Source organism: Centroberyx gerrardi, chromosome 7 (assembly GCF_048128805.1).
Source record: "Centroberyx gerrardi isolate f3 chromosome 7, fCenGer3.hap1.cur.20231027, whole genome shotgun sequence".
In the NCBI taxonomy this organism is placed as follows: domain Eukaryota; kingdom Metazoa; phylum Chordata; class Actinopteri; order Beryciformes; family Berycidae; genus Centroberyx; species Centroberyx gerrardi.
In genome coordinates this window covers 27,761,287-27,784,385 of record NC_136003.1, presented here as the reverse complement: position 1 = coordinate 27,784,385, position 23,099 = coordinate 27,761,287, and the positions used below count along the sequence as shown (strand labels likewise).

The 23,099-nt window shown below is 42.6% G+C and overlaps 2 protein-coding genes across 2 annotated transcripts; both read right to left on the bottom strand.

Moving 5' to 3' along the window:
* Positions 1-368: 368 nt before the first annotated feature.
* Positions 369-15,913, bottom strand: foxk2b (forkhead box K2b). Its single transcript, XM_071896120.2, has 9 exons — positions 15,452-15,913; positions 9,786-9,980; positions 7,644-7,797; positions 6,774-6,920; positions 6,219-6,412; positions 4,991-5,193; positions 4,176-4,421; positions 3,053-3,259; positions 369-2,107 (listed from the first exon to the last, which is right to left on the bottom strand). The coding sequence occupies exons 1-9, from the start codon at positions 15,742-15,744 to the stop codon at positions 1,890-1,892; spliced, it is 1,857 nt and encodes a 618-aa protein (XP_071752221.1). The 5' UTR covers positions 15,745-15,913; the 3' UTR covers positions 369-1,889.
* A 2,169-nt stretch (positions 15,914-18,082) lies between these two features.
* tmem238l (transmembrane protein 238 like) lies at positions 18,083-23,099 on the bottom strand. Its single transcript, XM_071896131.2, has 2 exons — positions 22,467-23,099; positions 18,083-22,280 (listed from the first exon to the last, which is right to left on the bottom strand). Exons 1-2 carry the CDS (start codon positions 22,978-22,980, stop codon positions 22,270-22,272), a joined length of 525 nt encoding a protein of 174 aa, XP_071752232.1. The 5' UTR covers positions 22,981-23,099; the 3' UTR covers positions 18,083-22,269.

Below are 23,099 nucleotides of genomic sequence, written 5' to 3'. Positions count from 1 at the left end.
GCAGCAGAGGGAAATACATAAAGATTAAAACCGTCAATTTTCCAATCTTTCACCACTTTTGTCTTATTTCAGCGCTCTGTGCCGATTAGAATTAGCGTAAATGCTTGTGTGCATGACAAATTATGGTGTATTAGGGTCCAGCCATCTTGTGTTAAAGGCAGCAAAGTTTATCTGGTACTTTCCTGACCAGCTGACAGGATGAAAAACACTCCTGCACTGCCCTCCTGTGGACAACAGTGGCACTAGCAACAATGTTAGATTTAAATAATAATAATAATAATAATAATAATAATAACACGCTCAGTGGGTTGTTGATTGAGAGTCTGGGCCCGATTCTAATATCAAAGCCAAAGATACAGGAAAAAAAATAAAGGTTTTAAATTAATTTATTAAAAAAAAAGCATTTCTCCACTGAAGCAGAACAAACATCAATCAATTTTTCTTTACTATTGTTTGGAACGTGTACAATCTGAAAACAGACTCGCCAGGTCGCCAGAACAGAGTAAAATAATCAAGCAAAGGGTCTGCCAACACCACAAGTCAACACAGCCAGGGGGAACGAGGAAAAGAAGGGTGGGAGAAAAACAAAAAAAAAGGGGAGGAAAAATAAAAACACAAACATTTAATCAAGTGCAGGTCTGGTTTGGATAAAGCAGGTCTTTTCCTCTGTTCAATTTACAGTTAACAACTCAGGTACTTTTCTCTTGTCTGATACATGCAAGGTCAAGGAGACATCTGAAACTACACATGGAGATTTCATATGCTTATATCATATTGGTTATCTGTGCAAGTATTAAAATATGTAGGTATAATGAAGCAAATTCATATGGATATGACAGAACAAGGATTTGAAAGGGGGCGGGAAAAGGAAACAAATACTCCATTTACCGAGTATCATTAAGAAACTACACTGTTTCACCGAACAGAAAGGAAGTCCACATAAAAAAAAAAGAAAAAAAAGTGAGATTTCTAAACTTAGCTCAAGTCACGGAAATGTCACCGACCTCACCGTTTGTATGCTTCCTTTAATTAAATTATTACTTATCTATATAAGTGAAAATACATCCAAAAAAACGAATCCTATGCTCCACATATGAACAACAAAATACTGCATATCTACGTACAGCTGCGATAAAGGAAGGTCAGTATTATGAAAGGCTAGCTGCCAAAAGGTTCAGGAATATTGGCTCCGAGTTGTTTTTGATCCCTTTCTGAGTGCGCTCATCGTTGACCGTGTCACCTTTTTTTTTCTCCTTTTTTTTTTAAAAACACCAAATGCTCGTCATGCTGCTTGGTTGGTCACTTCATCCAGAGCCGTCCCGATTGGTCCGGGGAGGACGGGTCCGCTGGCTGCCGGAGCCCCCAGTCTGCACTGAGGTAGATAAGACAGAAAGGCGGCGTCCGGCCCGGGCTGAAGTAGGCCCGCCCCCCGTCGGACCGCTTGAGGTCAAAGGTCAGCTCTTAAGGGTTAATTGTTGTTAAGGCTTCCTGTGGTCTTGGTTTAGTCACCCTCCTATTTCAGTGGCAATGTCTCACAGGGGACACCTTTCAATTATGAGTTTATCCTTGTCCCATTTCAACTCTTTATTTAAATTTCATTCTCAACCCACTTTCTTTTTCCAGTCTTTAAAGGGGTGGGCATAATTTTTTTTCTTCCCGATGCTCTAGAATAGATAACCCAAACTGAAAAAGAGAAAAAAACATAATCCTCTCCGTTTGGCACCTTTGGGAGTCGATGGTAGAAGGAGGACAAATGAAAGAAACGATGGGGAACGAGAGAAAAACCGTGGAAGGAGGAAACCAGAGAAAAACCTAGAGAAGGTGTGTGTGGTGGTGGTGGGGGTGGGGGTGGGGGTGGGGGGTTGTGTGGTGTGTGGTTGGATATAAGACTAGTTGAGGTGGCCGCCTTGGTCGTTAGCTGCCGACGAGTCCGAGTCTGCCGCGGTGGCGGGGGTTGAGGTGGAAACTTCGTCGTCCTCCGACTTGATGCGCTTGGCTTCCGGCTGTTCGCCGGCCGTCTGGTCGCCGTTCTGCCGTTTGGTGGGGAGGGAGGCGGAGGCCGAGGCGTGGGCCGCCAGCAGGTGGAGGGGGCTCGCGACAGCTGTGGCTGAACGGGAGGAAATGGAAGGGAAAGGGCGGTTAAGTAAAGGGGAAATGTTTCACTGTCAGAATTGTTCAAACGGTGGTTAACCAACATCTGTAGGCAGGAGGCCTGTGTGGAAGGCGGTTTGGCCCAGCTGCTGCTAATGTGCGATAATAGAAAACACATTTTTCCAGATACGCAGGAGAACAGGGGGAACGCGTGAGCCTTTCAGTGGAGGCAGAGCGAGTGTCGTAACAGTTGAACAGATTCAGTTTGGTGGGTTGAATTACTGCCGCAGAGGGAGTTCTCTGGCAGTCAGGTGGGGAGTAGCTGTCATGCTAACATTAACCGCTGATAACACGGAACAAGCTTGGACAGCTTAATTTAAAGTAGTGTAAGAGATCGAAGTCGAAGTTTAAGGAAGAAGTGCATTAACCCGCCAGAAACGATTTTTATCAAAATAATTAAAATCCTACACTGATTTTACTTGGCGAGTGTGAGGTTTTTGGGTTCATTTCACATTGAAAAGGAAACAATGGATAGCCTAAAACATTTTACAAACCAAGCAATACTTCTAATAATTTACTTGTGCTTGTTTGCATCTTGGTACATTTTGAAAACAGAGTTACGGATTACTCACTTACAGAAGACAAAGACTGGAATATTACACTTCCTTAAAGGGCTGCGTTATAGGAAGTCTAATTTTAAATACCCTTACAACTAAACTACATACATTTGCAAACATGCAGAACATTTTTCTTATCCTGATAGTACAGTATAAATAGTATACTATCAAGTGAAACGGTATAATATGGGACCTTGAGAGAAGAACTGTGTGGGCATCAAATTTAATCCCCAAAAACAAAATAAGTAAAATGAATCTCTGAATATTAAGACGATTAACATAAAAACACCCCAGAACAGTGCAGCGTCTCAGACAAAAGAATCACTGCGGTGTTGGTGCCTCACCTGAGTTGGCCTGTCCCTGGATGGCAGTGGTGATGCTGTGGGTGCCATTCTGTGTGATGGTCTTAATGGGCAGCTGGTGCTGGCCCACTGGGGCCTGCTGCACTATGGTAACAGTCTGCAGGGGCGTGGCTGACTGGGAGCTCTGGATGATGCGACTGGAGCCGCCTATAGAGGCGTGGGCGATGGTCGGAACGGGCTCTACTTTCACTGAGAGACGGACAGAAACAGGAACGATGGTGTCAAGGACTGTTCAAGAAAAAGCCTTTCGACAAATGCAGCCCTTCAATTGACTGGTACATTATCTGCACCACGGCAAATGTCAGAAATGGCTCAAACTACAAATCTTACAATTGCATGAGTGAATAACACACAGTTAATTCATAGCTAGAGTGAAAAGGCTAATGGCTAAACCAATTGCTGGCAGTGAGCTATTATTTTCCGTACTGGTTAAATTGTCATATAGAGTGGACAGCTAGGACAATTTGATGAGACTGCAGAAACAACTGCACAACTCTGAAAGCTGCAACTTTAGGGCTTCTTGGCTGAAATAGGTGAGCTTTATATTTATAGACAATCTAACTTCAGTGGCCTTCTTCCCTACCGTGCCAATTCAAAAATGCTGAATAGATGTTAATAATTAAGCCCTTAACTAATGGATAGCTCTATCAAAAGATTTATTCTTTTTACAGCAGGAGTTGTTGTTGTGTGTTCCTGCATTATATCTCAGACAAGTTGAGCTGGTGAAATCTCATTCACGTGTGAGGATGCACGAACTGTAGTAAATATGAATGAAATCCTTGCAAATTTTCTTCCGATGAAAAACTCAGCCGTATCTAGACTTTGTTAAAGTTAAGGAACTGTTTATGGTTGTTTAAGTTTCCTGTTGCTAAGGACGACATTATTTATGATAAAAAACACAACATAAGGATGAAAACTTAAGCATTTAAGGATATATGCATAATTCTAAGTACAGGACCGGCTTGAGGTGAATTTGTTCTACTCATTTTTCTAAGGAAATCTTGCATAAATCTTCGGTTAAGATGCTTCATGCAACCAGGCCCTGGGATGTAGCAGCTACTGTGGCTGGTAGACGAAAAGGTTTCCCACCATGCTCCCGACTCACCTTTGATCTCTGTGTGCTCCCCGTTCTCCTGCGGCTCGCTCTTGGGGATGATGGTGGCTTGCTGGGTGATCACCGCAGGGCTGAGGGATCCTGCCGGGATCTGCTGCAGGACGTGGACAGCCTGGACGGCAGGCTGCGAGGTGCTGGTGGTCACTGGCGAGGCCATGGTGTAGGTCACTGGCTTGATGGTTTGAGGTAACTGGCGCTGGACTGCTATTAGTACCGGCTGGTTGTTGACAGGCGAGCCTGGAACAGATCGAACACAACCCCCGCCGCTGGTATTATAATGACAGTTGGGAGTATAGATCGCCGCTGAGTATGTTTAGTTTAATTGATCTAATCAGACTCGATGAAACTTTAATAACCCCTGTGGGGAAATTGGGTCGTGGCAGCAGCAAACAACTGGATACTGCTAAGACAAAACTGTATATATAAGAAGGAAGGTATTAAACATATCACAACTGACGATTACAACACTGGAATGTATTAAGTTATAAGTAAACATAAACGAATAGTGTGAAATATATGAAATACAGCAGGCATGCAGGGTGTCCAAAAATAACAGCAGTTGGAACATACTGAGACAAAGAAAAAATTAAATACATGTATAATATGGAAAATATCCCAAAAATAGATGCAGCATGAAAAGAGATTAAAAATATATCAAGTATGAAGACATACGCAATACATAACAAATGAGATCATATGAGAGCATGAAGAGAAATATGTGAATTTACAGAATATATGTGAAAAATGTGCATCATATTCACATTAATAGGTACAAACCGACTACTCGACCGAGCACGGTCTCGTACCTGGTGTGTTTTGTGCAAAGCGTGCTTCCTGGATGACGGCCAGTTTGGGCTGGACCGTCATGGCGGTGGGCGGGGCGGGGGCGGGGGCGGCCTCCAGCTCCATGGGAACAGGGGAGCCCTCTCGTGATAGGCTGTCAGGGGTCTGCACACCGCTGGAGTGAGCGGAGAGCACCCCCGAGTGATTGGGTGAGGCCGGGGCGCTCCTGAAACAGGTGGGGGCACAAAAAGTTCATATTAAAATAAATCTGCATTAAGAAAAAGGTGAATATGGGTACTTATATAAAAAACATGATAGGTGTTTTCTCTATATGGACTGACTGCATTATCCCCGAATTCATGTCCATATTAGAGTAAGACTTAAATGTTTCCGTAGGACAATTTGCTTCGCAGCCAGTAATCCAAAAACACATATTATACACATATAACAATAAAGACACATTAAATAAAAACACACAGCAACATCATCAAACCATAAGATGTGACCTTATGGTGTGATACTGGCAATACGTACATGCATCACAATATAGTCAGAATCTAATTTTGCTATGATACTGTGTTTTAATTTGCTATGGGATTATGTACATTACTGATTCAGTTCAGGGGACATTGAACTAAAGTTTACTTAAATTAGCATTTCCACTGGTCCATTCTAGGTAAGGAGAAATTAAATGTAATCAATGCGCCGTCATGCATATTTACTGATGTGCAATAATACGTAAATGCATAACAAATACTACTTAAACCAAACTTTGTGCGCTCTAAAATTATGCAATCAAAAAAGCACACACGCATGAACACATCATTTTGTGGTCTAGTGTGTCAAACTTAACCATAAAATGTAAACAGATTATGTTAATGACTACTTTGTAACCCCATAGTTAGTGGCAGGCTGTCGAAATCTGAGTGTGAGAGGTTGTACGTTTTTGTTTCCAGGGTATTTTCATACTGAATCGCAAAGCTTTCAGATGATATTAATTATAATTATGCCGAACTCACCTTGCACCATTTGGTTTTATTGTACAAAATGAGCTCACTGGCCTGCTCCAACCATTTCTGAGGCCACAGTTTGGTCAAGCGGGGCCTTTGCTGTACCAATCTTCAATCAAGCCAATATTGTAGACGGCAGTAAACTGTGATTCCGCTTAACACGACTAATAAAGTTTGTCAAGGAAGGTTTGAGTGTGTGACCGGCGAGTGACAGCAGGAATAAGTTTGATAAAAACCCAACCTGGAGGAGAGGGGTCCGTGGGGGGTCCTGAAGCAGGGCACGCCCCGGGGCCTTCGTTTCCTGAAGGCCTGCTCGATGAGCTTGCTCTCGGAGGACGGGTCTATCCTCCAGAAGGAACCTTTGCCGGGTTCCTCCTGCGACCGGGCCACTTTGATGAAATAGCGGTTCAAGGACAGGTTGTGGCGGATCGAGTTCTGCAACAGAGCAAACGCATTAGTGGTGAAGACAGAAGTCTTGCAGCAACAAAACAGGCAGCTGGCAGACTAAAGAAAAACACAGATTCTGAAATAAGGTTATGCATCTATAGAATATCGGTTTTAGTGAATATGATGCATCCTAACAAATTAAACAGATCATATTAAACTTATTCAATGTTCGAGAGCAGGCCTTATGACTAGAAAAATGCTCTCCCAACTATGCCCCGAAGGTTTTGAGGCATTTCAGCTGCTTTGTGCCTACATTCCTCGGCAACAGTGTGTTATCTGTTGTACCGTCACGCTGACTTGATATCAGTGAAAGCGGTGTACCGACAGAAGGACCCGGGCCAAAACTCACCTGCCAGCCCTTGTCTGCAGTCCTGTAGTAGGGGTAGTTCTTTGTGATGTGAGTATATATTCCATTTAGTGTGAGCTGCTTGTCCTGAGCCAGTGTTATGGCTTGGACGATCAGCTGTGCATAGGAGTACGGAGGTTTGGAGTCATCCTGTGGCACAGAGAAGGAAAGGCAGGTTTTTAAAAATAACATGGCAAGACTCTTCCGTTATACCCATAAAGACATGTGCTATCATGCAATCATGAAAAACACACCATTTATATCTTGAAGCAGCACTAGGAAAGATATTTATGTAAAAATACAACAGTCTTTTCAGTCTAACTCACAAAATGGAGCTGCAACATCTCCACTAATTGAGGCCCAGTACATTCCCCTATTTGCCCAAATGAAATTCTGGTGTCGGTATGGTCAACATTAGATCTTCTGCCTCTCGCATCCCTTTGGTTTCCTTTGGTATGAATAATCACAGACCGGCCGGGTTGGTAAACATGAGTCTGCTGTGTGCAGTTTACTGATGACACATTACAGGATTTCGGGGAATTAAGGTTCAGATTTTTCAAACAGCTGCGATTTGGAGACAACCTTATGCGAAGTTGCCTAATGCAGCTTTAAGATAAGATTGTTTGAGTTATGGCTGCATGATTTTGACCAAAAATAAACAATGAATTTGCAATTTCAATATTGCAACACATGTGGAAAGAGTTCCTCTACATATTTTTGGCAATTTGGGAATTACAGTTGTCCACACTGCAAAATGTGTGAACTCTACAAACAAACTGTAGAGTAATAATGCCGTAGCAACCTTTCCGTAACATGTACACATTAACACAGAGTGGCTAGACCAACAACGTCATCCACCCAGCCTGCTCTCACCTTGGGACTGTCCCCTCCTGAGGCCTCTTTGTCGTTCTCAGGCTGGGAGTTGTCGTTTATAAGCTGCAGCTCTGCAGAGCTGACCATGCGACCACCCATCCTGTAGCCTGAAGACCCTGCGCCCCGCGGACTGGAGGGGCACGAGTTAGCAGCACTGGGAGGAGAAGCAACAAGACTGTTAATACAACACACACCTGATATACAAACAGACATCTGAAAACAAAAATGTCCATGGGCAACTTAAACTACATGCAGAAAAAAACAATTAACTAACACAGTAGGTTTGAAACAAGTGCTTCAACTTAAGAGATAACTAGCTTGGCATCTCTAGGAAGGAGGACAATTAAATACCCTGGCTCAGCTCATCCATAGTCTCTGCTGCAGTGGCCTGCAGTCGGCCAACACCTATGCAAATAGCCTCGCCTCTCAGATTGTCTAGAAAGTACCGCAGTCATTTTATGACCCACAATTGCCTAAAGCAATAAAGCAAAAGGATCTTAATCATTTCAAATTATCAAGTAAATGGATTAAATAACTAGGGGGATAAAAGGCTTAATGTAAAGGAAAATGTCCATATTAAAAGCCTATTCTCTGGAGACTCCAGAGATGTTAATAAACCAAACAAACACTGAGTTGCAGGAGCTTGGGATTCCCACATGCACAGCAGTGGCTGCCCTTCTACTCTTAATATCTAAAAAAACAGATCGAATGCTACTTATTCCTATAACAGGCTTAGCTGATGAAGACTGATACAGTCGGTTTTACTACTGTTGAGAATATTCACTTATTGTAAGTCGTTTTGGACAAAAGCATCTGCTAAACGACAATGTAATGTATTGAATTTAGTTAGGATTTGTGTTGGCACCGAGACAATTTACATGTGTGTACAGTAGACACACCTTCAAGTGAGACTTGAGTCAAGAGTAACAAAGGATAGAAACCTGGTATTGATCTGACTCTACTGGGTTGTTTCTTAGCCATCTGGCCAGGTTGGACGGTTGAGAGGATCTACGACTCTGATGCCGCCGCTTCCCACTCCTCGCCCCGCATTCAGTGAACTAAGCCTAAGCTGATCCCCATAGAGGCCGTGTCAAGGTTAGCCGACACCTCGAGGTCAGCGACGGGCCGTGAGGGACTGACTTTTCTTTGGATTTGGGATCTTAGCCTGACAAAACTGCAAGCCTTGTCGGCGGTGTTGGGTGGTCGTGCTTTACTCAGTAAGGGTTAAAATGTCCAGTACTTTATTTACTACTTCTCCCAGTAATAATGATAGAGCACTTTTCAAACCCAAAGTTACAAAGTGCTTCACAACAAGGAAAAAGTGCAAGGAATAAAACATGTAGGGCAAAAATAAAAACTGAAGGTACTGTAAAAATTAAAATAGCAAAGACATAAAAGAAAAGACAAACAAATGACGATAAATAAATAAAAAGACAAACAAATGAATGAATAAATACATCAAAATCTTATAGAAAATTGGCTAGAATCAGACCAGGATTAAAGGGTAAGCTTTTCAATAAAATTATGTTTTCAGAAGTGATTTAAAAGATGATACTGACTACGAGTAGTAACGAGTAGTGTAGTAGTCACTATTTCAGTTTCAGTACTTAGAGATTACAGTAACTGATCAAGATTAAGTAAAATAATAACTTTTGTTATTGGTTTTGCTCTAAATATCAGGTTCAAGTTGAATTATATAAAAAAATATATCCCACCCCTTCCACTGACTGATTAAAACCCTGAAGCTGACTACTTTTGACTACCAGTCAAGTTGGACACACACATTTGTCTTTATTTTTTACTATTTTTCACATTTTAGAATAATAGCAAAGACATCAAAACTATGAAATAACACAAATGGACATAGTACATTCAATCAGGTGTGTCCAAACTTTTGACTGGTAGTGTATATGTACGATGTAGCATGGTATGTAAAGCCCTTCGAGACTTGACTGTGATTAAGACCTATATAAATAAACAAGACTAGACTGGACCAAGCATCGTCTGGGAGGTTCTTCTCTAAAAAAAAAAAAAATCTGATGGGTGAAATAATCAAAGCGGCTGGTGAATTTTGGATCCCACCAAGTTATTTTCCTTCCCCCACTTAAGCCCAGTGAATACCCTATTTTTAAGAGGGAGTACCTAATGGTGCCAGTGGGCGACGGCAGGGGGCTCATTAGGTGAGCGATGTTGTCTGGAATGTTGATGGTCAGAGGAGAAATCTGGGGCTGTACTGGTTTCACTGGGGACTCCGGTGCTTCACGCTTCACTTTCTTCCCACTGGACAGCGCTGTGAATGTGATCTTGATGTTTGTGCTGGGGAACCTGAAAGTGCACCTGCAGATAAAAAAAAAAATAACAAAAAAAAAGAGAGAAATGGTATCAAAAACCTGAAGCTCTCATGTCTTTTTTCCCCCCCTCCCGCTCCAAGTGCTGAGGCACCCATTGGAGAAACAAAAGCATTTCAAGGCACATCCGACCGCTGTCGACGTGAAAATACCACACAAAGCCACAGATGTGATAAAACAAGACACAATATGCTGCCAGTCTTTAATTAGCTGGAAGAAACAATGTGTATGCTAGTTAATTAAATCTGAATACTGATGCAATCATTTTGTTTGACGTTGATTGCCGAACCACACTTGAGCTCCCTCCGTCATTCTCACACCAGTTGGGAACCACTGATGCAAGCAGCAAGCTCCATGGCATTTATCACACCAACCTCGACTTTATTACTGCAGAGTACTGCTAGCAGAGTATGGCTAGCTCTAGGGGGGACAACGCGCCTCAGTGGAGGATATGGATAAATTTAGGCGGTGTGGTAAACACAGACACATGCTTGAAGCACGCTCCCCTCAGCACCATGTAAACAACAGCATGCATGCCTTGGATGGAAGTGTGCATTTCTTTCTGTGGTTATTTTAGGAAAAATCTCCCCTCAGATACACTGTTAGATATCATCAATCTGTGGTGTTCAATGCATTCCAGCAGTTATTTTGTGATAAAGTGGCGTTATTTACTTTATTGTTGCATCCACTTTCCCTCAAAACTGCCTCGTCTACTTCAGTTAGTGATTTCTTACATTTCCCAGAACCCCAAAGAACAGGCATGAACTCCATTTAGCTGTGGGTTGTATGTGATAGAGGTAAAGTTAAAGGTCCCATATTGTACGCTTTCCTGTTTTGTGTCTTGAGGTCCATTAAAAGCTGTGTGTGTGGTGTCATGTGCCAAAAACACTCTCAATCCATTTTTACACGTTCATTTTCCAGCATCTCTCCGAGCCTTAACAAGAACAGGCTGTTTCTGTGTCTTTAAGGCTCATTAATATTAACGACCCCTTTGTTCTGATTGGCTAACCGTTTCAAGAGTGAAACGTGAGACACCGCAGCCCGGCAGCTACAGGTAGGGAAAACTCTCCGGTAATAAACAATGACAACCGCTTTGAAAAAAAACCACTTTGTTAGTCTATTATTTCTAACAAAAATGATAATGAGCGAACCTTTGTGACGCCACAAAGTTAAGGAAGTCCAAACGGCTCGTTTAGAGGCTCGCTTTTCTAATATGGATTGTGTGGATTTAGTTGGCGACCGTGCATTTTGATACTTTCACCATGTTTAGATAGACCATCCAACTCCTTTATAATCACAGAGGCAAGGGAAATCCCGTTTTCCACGATATGGGACCTTTAACTTAATACTGGATATTCTCTGTATACATTTTCTGCAATATTGAAACCAGTGGTTGTAAATTGTTCTTCCTCTTCCAGCAATCACAAATATATTCATCAATGTGCTTTTACTTGTTTGATTTACAGGTTTTTGATGGTGGAGAAACAAATATCCACCGAATATCCAATATCAAGCTAACTTTACTCTGCGTTTTATACATGTAGGGGGAAAGAGCCTTAGCAATGCTAGGTGCCGTTGCCACTAGGAACAAAGTGAGAGTCACACCACTTAAGACCAAGGAATGCAAGGTACTAAGAGTTTTCAGTTTTGATAAAATAGGCTCATCATTCCTTTCTGATAGATGTTTATATCAGTGGGAAGGAGGGGAACAATTGAGGGAAATCTGCATGACTGCAACATTCACAGATACCACTGAAGAAACAATTCTAAATCACTGTAAAGTTCGGGCAGCCTGACACCCTAGAGACAGAGCGGGCCCAGATTGTTTTGCCAAGGCCCCGTTATTCATTTGGTTAAGAGTGCCAGGCACAGCCCTTCTTTGCCAAGCCCTAACAGAGTTGGCATCTACAGAGAGAACTATGTCCCCGACACCTACGTCTCAAATTAGCTTTGCCACTCTCAGAAGGAGACTGAAACACTTCCTGGAGCCAGACTGGTGAGGGGAGACACTTTCATTATGCATGTGCCCTCCAAACACCCTTTCAGGAAGGGTATAGACTTCCATCTCCGGCAAAGACCTGATAAAGATCTGATAAAATTATGGAAGATCCTTAAACCAAATCAGAGCATTTCTCAGAATCCAACTACTATGTATAACTAACAGGATAATGCCAACACAGCTCTGAAAACAGGAATACACTGTTGTAAATGGAATTAGAGATGTTAAAAACAATCGTGTTTCATTACGTCATATCCTGTTTGTCATCACCTGCTGCTGATTGTTGTTGTAAGGTCAAACATTAATATTAACTCCAATACTCATAACTTGCCGGCCTTAAAACAATTCATTAAAAACAAGCCCTGGACTCCGGCTTCGCCTGGCAACCACTAGGACGTCTTTGATACAGGAATGCTCAGCTTTAGACATCACATTCCATACCGAGCGCTGTGTATGATTACAAAAGGCAGCGCATGCTGGGTTTACAACCCTAGAAGTTCACAGTGTGTGTGTGTGTGTGCATGCATGTGTTGTAAGATAGTGTTAATACGTTGTTGCTGTAAGGGGCTCAACAAGTCGGACTGATAAATTCCTCTTGAGGAAGTAGATGACCCACCCAAACATCCCCCCACCACTGTAAAAACAGGCATTTGCCTTTTTAATAATTAAAAATGCAGACTTTCAAAAAAATGATGCAATTCAACACTTCAGTTTGAATTAATATTGGAAATCTCAATACAACAAAACATGTCCGAGTTGAGCTCACAGAATAGAAAGCCCTGTTCATGTTGTTGAGCACCCCCCCCCATGCATTCATCAGGACCTCTTTGCCAAATTTTTTTTCTCCTCTATGCACAATGACGCCTGAACCACAAAACACAAATGCACAGTTGCTATGCTGCTAAGCTGTGAGGATGGCAACAAACAAAGCTTGTTCAACCGAAAACTTACCAGCTCTGTATCACAGCAAACACTTTCGCTTTGGTTTTCACTTATATTTACAGGGCTTTAACCTCCCCCCCAAAACCATTTTGCAGAATGTAAACAAAAGAAGACAGCAAGAGAGCAAGAGTAACAAGTTGGGAGAAAATCTGTGGGTGTGGAGAAGACAGGGAGGGAGAGAGGGGGGTGGCTGTTCCTTTCTCTTCAGTCTGTTTACATCACCAAAGAGGAATCCCTGGAATATAACCAACCTGTCCCCTGGGCCAGAGCTCAGCCAGTTCTCTCATGCTGTCAGCCTGCTTCCTTAGTGGCACCCTTCTTTTGATCCACTGGTCTGGGTTGTTAACGTTAACTGCGCTAACGAGTTACAGATTACGATAAAGCATGTGAGGAAGGTCGCGGCCATGCTAGGAAGTGTCTTAACCAACAGGAGTAAATGCAAGTGTATTAGGACTCTTGCTGATTAAAAGCTCTTTAGTGCCAGTCAACCTGATCAATATGAGAACATGAAACCACTTGGTGTTCCATGAATGGGAATTGATCCTTGTACCTCATAGTACAGTAACAGCCAGCATGATGTGTAGTTAATGGGACAGGAGTTCAGATCACAATCATGTCCCAATACATCAGTGTCTGCAGCAATATTATTCTAAACCTACAATTCCTGTAAAGTTAATTACGACACAACAAAATAAATGAGGACATGGATGATGCTGATAAAAACAATTACAAAATAATTTCAAATACAAATATTACAGTAGTATCAGCAAGCCAGCAACTGCAAATGACAGACCAAAACTATTGTCCATGTACATTCAGCAGTGCAGAAACTGGATTAGACTATCAAGCAGAGAAAAACAAACAAAAACGAAGTTAAGACAAGAATGTAGTTAATGACAAAATAAACCATATAAAACACACCATAAAACAAAAAGCAGATGTAATATTCACTATTAGCTCTGGTAAGGACTTTTTTAGCAGTCCAGAAATTGCATCAAACCAAACCAGTTGACTACATTTTTGCACAAAGTTGCTTAGTGTGAATAAAGTGGTTCAAATGGCAACTTAAGGAATTAGAGAACAGTTTAGAGCAAGATGGAAAATCCTGGTCAATGTTGGCTGTGGCTGGTGAGTTTGTCTACCCGGCAAGTAAAATGCCATAGTGCTAAACTCAAAAAAAAGAAGAAAAAAAAAAGAAATCCAAATGTAAACTTGGTTTGTACTTCTTGGTCAAGATGTAGATTACATACTGTATGCTGGTTATTTACACAACATGCCAACCTTTTGTGATAATTTAATTTTTCTTTTGTCCCCTCTCTCCTTTCTCTGTGGACTGCATGGACTGTTCTAGAATAACACAAAGTCTAAGCAATGTAATGAACTGTATTGTACTGAAAAAGTGAAGTGCAATCACAGCTAATGTTAAGTTTTATGTCCTGTTTTTTATGTTTTGGGTGGATCCCAGGAAGAGTAGCTGTTGCATTATGCACAGCTAATGGGGATCCTAATAATAAACAAATAATAAACACCATTAAAAAACGACGCAAAACGTCTGAGGTCATGTTCTACGAGGAGTGTGCGTTTGCTAAAAATCAAATCCATATTATTTTGTTATAGTTTTGAATGAAGTTTGGCGAATGTTTTCTACATACAAGAGACACGTATCGGTGATGCAGGCTCCCCAACGGATAACAAACAACGGTTTCAAAACAAGCCTTTTCACATTATCAACAACCCTCAAAGTTAAACAATGGCATAGTGCAGGCTAGACGCTACAAGTTACCTACAGCTAGCTAAGTTAGCTCATTAACTTTCTATTAATGGCGACTCCTGGTCTGATAAACCTACATCTACAGCCTACATATACAATGCTAAATGTTTAGCAGATAATTGGTGATATATTGTTTAGCATAAGGTAGCCAGTCTTAACGAAAGGCCAAAGGTCCAGCAGGCCCCCGTCCTGCTGCTGTTGTGAGCCGGTAGGGCGGGGACGGTTGGTTTGTTTACGTTTAGGGGTCGAGAGGAGCTCCATTCACAACTACAGCGAAGCTACAGCTAACTGCTAGCTAACTTGGTTACCCGGTGGCTCAACGCATGTTTAAAATAACACAGTATAACGTTACTTCTGACTTAGGGATGTTCATATAACAAACGGCAACTACCATTAACATTACACCATATCACCAATAGCATCGCATTTAAAATCTTGTGATGGCTAATTAGACACGTTACAGACACTGAGGAATGCGGCTATCGCTAGCCACTGGAGGCAATGAGGGAGCCAGCCGGTGAGTAAGCCAGTCGGCTAATTAACACGGTTAACGTTACTCACGAGAATGACAACAAAGAAAAAGGGCATTGTGGACAGGATGCTGAGTCCTAGCTAACAAGCTAAAACACGTGTTCCTCTCAACCTAGCTAGCAAATACAAACCAATGTTGTTAACTGTTGACTTTAGCTGGCTTGGCTAACACCAACAGATAGCATTAGCATCCACATGTTCACCAAGGGAAACTTACATTCGTGGTAGCTGCAGAGGAGGGGCGCCCCGTCTGAGGAACACTCCATCTACAAACACCCCGTTTTTACCGAGACACCTCAGGTAGAAGTCTCCGCTGCCGGTTCCATCGTCGCTGGCCGTGAATATTTCCAGATGCCTTCGCGAAATGAAGCTGGAGTGGCCCATGCTCACGTCCACGGAGCCCTGAGACGAGTTCCTGCCGATGGTCACCGAGCGCTTTTTCATCATGTATTCGAATTCACGGCCCTCGAGCCGGGCAACCGGCCCAGACGATCCGCTTACCACGGCCATTTTCAGGTTAAAGCCTCTAAACGCCGAATACTTTGAAAAATAAAACACCGGTATGCGGACGCCCGACTGCGGCCTTTCAAAGGCGTCGTAAATGGAGCAAATCTACAACAGGGGCATCAAATTCAAAACAGGAATTTAGAGGGGAACATGCGAGGCCAGGGACAGCGGCTCCGACCCACCGCCGAGAGAAAGGGTAGCGGAAAGATCCAACCAAACGGCGCAAGAGGCGGATATGCCTTTACTGACAGCGCTCCCAACCAATGAGATGCGAGGAAGCGCATGCAGCTACGCGGCTGCGGCCAATCACACGTAAGCATTAACCCGAGGACAGACTCAAGGTCGGTTGATCGGTAGCAATACGCGCATATGCTTGGTTAGATATAAGAAACGGCAGGTGGATCTTTATACAAGAAGGGAAAGGATTAAATCAGTTTACACGTGCAATCCCCCATCCCCCATAATGATCACATGGGGGATGGTTATTGATCATCTACGCTCATGCATCGGCAATAATGTACACAATGCAATAATGAAATAAAAAAAAACAATCATAGCGATGTAATCGACTGGCAAGAAAATCAGCTCAGTCACCACATCGCACCAGCGCAAAATCACAGTGCAAAATGTTCTGCCTCGTCCACTACATAATCCATGCCTTGCTTTGAATATCCCTCCTTCTGCAGCAGCAGCTTGTTACTTTGTAATCATGAGTTTGTCCATATTTTAGATAATCATTGTTACAATCTGTAATAATTGCGAAAAATATCTTGTTGCGTCGTCAGCTACTTGTTTATACTGCTTTTTAATATGAAATGAGCTGGTGGTGCTGCAGGCTTGTTTGTAAGCCCCAATGATATTGTCAGGGTGAATGACCCTGCCATCTGTAGCCTAAGACACTTGTTTGTAAACAGTGGAGGGTTATGGGGAGGTGGGGTGTGTGTGTGTGTGTGTGTGTGTGTGTGTGTGTGTGTGAGAGAGAGAGAGAGAGAGAGAGTGGGGGGAGGGGTTGTCAACACCTCCAACCAGATCTCTTACCCACCTCTATCAGGTCAATCACACCTCTCACTAGGTGACAAGTAATGAACATGCATTAATGGTCTGTTTTCACTGAATGCAGTGTCACCCTGAGACCAAGATTCATTAACATACTAGTAACCTGTTCTTGTTACTCTTGTTGAACCCATTTTTAGTTTGAGAAACGCTGAAATAAAACAGGGAGGAGGCCAACAGGGGGAAGGCCAAGCAGGAACAACACATTGGAAACTGATATGAATCATCATCAACGAGAAACAACCGCAAAAAACTAATTTAATTGTCATTACTTATCATCAGGTGACAATTAATGATGGTGCATCTGCATGAGACACATCACTGTGACTCCATATGCTGTGATACTGATGATGTCTGCTCCTTGGTGGAAATAATAATGAAAATTTGATACTCATTCTATTCCTGTGAAGCGGTCTACGACTTCTGGGAAAACCTTAGTACTCATGGCTTTAATTTCATAAATACTTAATGCCACTTTGTGCTGAAAGATATGATTTTTTACTATTGCAAAGCAAATAAGTCCATTGAAATAAAAGCCACTTTTATCTTCCTTGCTGATATTTTTTTTTTATAGCTAACCAAAAAAAATAATAAAATAAAGAAATTACCAAAGTTTGCAGTTTTTGGATAAAATTTGATCATAAAATTGTTAAAAATGGTCAACAATAAGACAAATATAACTGTGTTAAAATTATATAATGACATATTTACTGTTAGAAACTGAAACATCTGGTTTTTCTTTCCCTATCCTGTATTTTATTGATATTCTTGCAGTTTGTTTTCCATATTTGGTGAACTTTCATGTACTTCTAACTGTTGACCTTTCTAACCATCTAATGCACCTATTTTTCCATGCATTAATAGTCTATTTTCACTGAATACAGTGTCACCCCAAGACCAAGGCCTATCATCGACATACTGGTAGCCTTCACCTTGTTTGTGTTATGACCATATAGTTTGAGAAATTATGGTGTAAAACATGGAGAATGGCAAAACATTTCCCAAAAAAATCCAAGGGGATATAGGCAAATCAGGAATAACATACTGGGAATTGATATGAATCATCATAAAGATAATAAAACTGAACAAACAAATGCAATACTTATTGTACTATATACTATGTACTAGTGCCATTGTACTAGTAATTGAAACAGCATTTGGCAATGTTGATAAAAAGTGATGTCTTCAAATAAATAGGTTTGATCACTGTTTTTTCTCCATATATGACTTAGTCTGGATAATGGATAATAATAATGCTTTTAATGTGGTGAAATTGAGTTTAGGCAGGAAATTCAAACTCATTGGTAACTTTCCATTTAGTACAATTAAATGATTATAACATTGAAGAATCGACTCTGCAGCCTCTCATACAGAAATAAAACAGGATATTGTGTGTTTGTTTTTCTTTCTTTTCCCTTTTTGAAGTTGAAGCACTGATGAGTTGAAGGGCCCTGAAACAATCTGCCACAATCACCTCACTACAGTATAACTTCAACTCTACCAGCCACTGGAGGGAGACATGCACCTTCACAAGCCTCTCAAGATGGCATCATAAAGTCACCAGCCATTTTAAGCATTTAGCTAAAGCAGTGTTGAAAACAGAAAACACAGGACTGTCACCTGCCAGCGTGTCTGGAGGAAATGACAGGCAGCCAACATGTACCAGCTCTTGGCTGGTGATTGTTAAACCCAGTCTGTTGTACTTTGTTTTTTCTATTGTACTTCTAGAGCAGGTAGTGCAGGTTTTATCAATATTGGCCGACTTCCCCAGACTGCCTAATGGCCCTGTTCCCTATCTCTCACTAGCACATATTAATACACATTAGAATACAAAGCCTAATTGCAGTAATTCATTGATTTGACACTGCTTTGATTTTGTAAGTCACAGGTAATCGTGCTTATCAGAATGATTTAATGGAGCTACTTAGAAATCCATATCTGAAAGCTTTAGGGCTCTTGAACTGTCGGCCTGATGACTTTTAAAAGGGTGTAGCGGGAAACCTAATGTATTATTGTTCCCTGCTTTATTTGATTAACTTACTTGTATCTTTGACTTTATCTATCTATCTATCTATCTATCTGTTTAGATCTGTGTGTACATGCATGTATGTACATTTGTATCTTTTTTTAGTCTTTTTCCAGTGTTTTCCATGTATTTGTCTTGTGGTAAATACTTGTTTGTCTAGTGGTGACAGTCAGTCCCATTTTCACTGTGGGCTGCAGGAAGATTAGCAGCCGCTGTGGCGTAGCTAATGGGTATCCTAAGTATAAACTATTAAGTGAAGCTCTTTCAGACCTCGTAGAAGCAAAAAAAAACCAACACTTGATTGCAATTCACAACAAAGTAGCAAGCCTAATATCTGCCGAGCATTACCTGTAAAGTGACAGGGGCGTACGCTCTGCACAAGGTGATTTTAGGGAACCTTTTCATTGTTCTCAAGGCAAATCCCCCTAATCTGCGTCTCTCGTGGGAGGCGATAATGTGCCGTGATGAGAAGAGTCGTGATCAAGCTGCATCTCGTAATGACATCTACCATCATGACAACTTGGGATTTCAGCATAACAGTGAAGTCGGTGTCCCATGGGCAGGGGGCTGAGCAGCAGGGTTTCCATCTCTCTCTCCCTCCCTCTCTCTCTCTCTTTGCAAAGAGAGCCCCATTACGCCTCTCCTCCATTTCCTCTCTCAGGGGCAGGAACCAAATGGACACATTAATAACACTCTCCATGTCTGAGGGAGCTAATGGTGCCCTGAGTGCTGATTAAGGCAGGGAAGAAATGGGTGTGGAGGAGGAGTAGTGTTAGTTTCATTCTCTTCACTGTGCTGTGCTACAATGAACAAGCCGAAGTATAACTCCGGCGCTTGACGTTATTTGAGGCAAAACTGCTAATTGGCAAAATGCTTTGCCACTCGGAATGAGGTGTTATGTCTGATGATGGTGCTCCGGTTGGAGCTTTTCACTTGCTTCACTGCTTTGGCAGAGAACATGTTTCCCGAGTCTCTGTGTGTGCCTCAGTAATTTTCTTTGTGTGGAAGTTGATGAGAGGGATGTGTATTCTTTCTGTTGGCCTCTTTCTTGACTGGGTGGATCTCACTAAAATATCCCCGAGCCAAAACCTACAGCGCCTGTTTGGCTAGTTTTTCGAAAAGCAGTCTCACAAGGAACACAACAACGCTCACTTTAAAGCATGTCCTGTGTGTTTAGTCACTTTTTTTCAAGCTTGTCTGTCTTACATCAGGTTGCAGGATAAAGCACAGCACATTTGTTGAAGTATAAATATCAATTGACACTGTACACAGGTGATAACAATGAGATAAATTAAGCACATATTCATATTGCAGTTTTAAAATCGTCCCAATAAAAGTGCTTGAAAACAGAAATGCTCTTTCCACTCCGACACAGTCCAGAGGAATCACTGCTGTCCACAGATGACATCACATGAATTATTTGCCTTATATCAAAGGGTGGAATAAAGTCTCAGTTCATCTCCTGAGCTCTCATGGGTTTAGCCAAGTGTTTTCCTGGTCGTGCCTGGCCGTGGACTCGTCGCATATCCTTCACTGAGGCACAAACCTCACAGAGCCAGAAGAGCCTTGGCCTCAAAACCTGACGAGAAGCTCCTGCTCCGCTCTGACCTGCCAATTCCCTCCTGATGTTGCTGGTGCGAGGGAGTCCAGCAGCTAGGCCGGCATCTACTGGGCCGAGCTTCACTCACAGCCACGCTGCGTCTCATTTCGTCAGGATGAGCTCCTCGTACGGCACAGTGAGGCTCCCCATGTACCAGAATATCCAGAAGACCAGGCTGAGGAAGATAAGCAGAGGTCCGGACAGCACGAAGAAGTCCCAGAAACTGAACGGTGCAAAGATCCCCAGGAAGAAGAGGATGAGGCCCACGATGTCAAAAATCAAAGCCAGCACCAGGAACATTATGGAGTATTTTCCCTGCGCCATGGTCGGGCCGATCGAAGGAAGGGTCGGCGTTGTCAGGAGGTGCGACGAGAGTGAGAGGACACCTCTCCAGAAAGTGGCTTTTCTACCCTCTGGATCATTCTCTTGCACTTGCAGCACACCTTACATTTCTCTCATAGCAGAAGTCACAGTGGCAGGACTGGTATTCAACCACAACTCCTCTTGACGACTCATTAACAAAAGCTCTAAGCCTCGCAGTCTAACCTCATTCCTTTGCAAAACTGACTTGTTTAACACCTTTCGTGTAGTTATCATGTGATAGATCAACGTTTTGTCTGTACTCTGCGTGACAGATGGATGCACATATATTTCCTAATCAGCTGCCACTTGAACCTCAGTTTACACAACGATAAGCCTCCTGTAATTAATTGGGGTTCCCTGATCTTTTTGTTAAGCTAATAAAACCAAAGTAATTCAGGGCCGCACCAGCGTGTGGCATCTTATATCAGATTATTCAAGGCTCCCTCTTGACTTTATTATCACTGAGCTCAGAGATGCAGCCCTGAAAACATATTCACCCTTTATATTTCGCTTGGAAGCAGGCCTGGTGAGTGTGTACATTGCGTTCATGCGTTCCCCGATAATTTGCTAAGTCATGCTTCATGCCTCATGATAATAATGACGCCTATTGTTAAGTGACTGGCATAAAGAGGAAATGCAGGCAATGGAAATTTACAACTAAGTACCTTGTTTGACCAGTCAAGCTGTCACTGTTTGTCACTGTTATGGGGCTTTGACTTACCAATGTGCTGCCTGCCATTATACCAGGAGGAGTAGCAGTGATGAATTATGTTCATGTACTGTAACAACGCCCTGAGTTTGATTAAAGAGGCTTTATGTTATCAGTCATGTTCAGCTGAGTAGAAGGGCCGCTGCTAACCTCTTTTCTAACTTTCTATTTGACAGAATCTATAGTTATTGTTATTAACCTGTTCCCATCAGAGCTGTGTTATTTGCATAAGGCGTGCCATTATTGTAACTATGTGAAAACCTATCCTAGGAGGCTATGTTTTCCATCAAAAGTGCTGAGTTAAAGCGTGAAATGTGTGTAACCTCCATATGTACATGTTGCAGAACCAACCCCCCAGGTCACATGACGCTCTGTTGAGGCCTTCAGGCTTGTTTGACCCACACCACAAAGCCAAACCAGTCCGACCAGTGTTGTTGTTGCTTTGGCAGCAAATCAAACGGCACACAAGAAGACTTCACGTTACTTTGCCCGGAGGCGGACGCAACTTTGCCTCTGCGCTACTGGGACGCATTGCTATAAAAGAAAATTTGTAATCTACATTTGATCTGTGGAATATGTGACAAAGCATTTCATTCAGCATTGTAAAAAAAAATAAATGAAGATGAGGAGTATCCACACAGGGACATTTCACCTCACGCCCTTAACGGCCTTTCTCCTGAGTCATGGCTACGGTGTTATGGTGATGATGATAACCGAGATCTTCAGGGATTTTGGACGAGGCCTTCGGAGGGTCTTGACACTCGTGACATCGCCGGCCTAGGAATAGTCTTCGGAAAAAACAAGAAACTATGTTATTTTTGCTTCCATTTAGGGCTGGTTGAGAAATGAAGCTGCAGGCAAACACATATTCTTTGCAAATCCACACACAGTATTTCAAGACCCATAGGCCTATTTCCTTAGGGCTATTTCAGCACAGGCAGCTTATCAACATCAGAGAAGTCTTTCTATATTACCAGGGAAGGTGGCAGCTGTCGGCAGGTCAGGCCTCTTGTTTTTCTTCTCGTCAGGCAGGGAGTCCAGGCTGGCATCATAACCCTGGTTCAGGTAGGCGGTGGATTTCCCCCATGTCACCCTGCTGGCTTTGTGCGCGGGCAGACCCACCTGGCTGTAATCCTCATCATCCTCATCCTCAACACATTTAGCACGAGGACCCTCACTCCTCAGCTTCTGGCTCAACCTTTCTGATAACTTCCTGGCCAGCTGCACGAAGCTACTTGTCTTTTTCAGGGAGCCGTCAGTGTCCTCGTCCGAGACCTGGATGTTTCCTATGTACCACATGAGCCAGCAGGCCAGGCTGCCGAAAATGATCAGAGCGCCGCTGTAGATCAAGAAATCGCCGTAAAACCTGCCGTCGATACGCAGGTTGGCGAATATGCCAACGAAGATGACGATCAGACCGACGACGTCGAGAATGATAGCTATGAAAAATAAAATCACGCAGCCGCCTATGCACTTTGTCACGTCCATGCTGGGAGCATTACAGAGCGACCTGAGCTTGTATAACGGGAGGATGCTTCATCCTTTTTTACCTGAGCTGCCCGGAGCGCACCTGTGGAGAGACGCCCCGCCTCCAGCAGAGGGTAAAC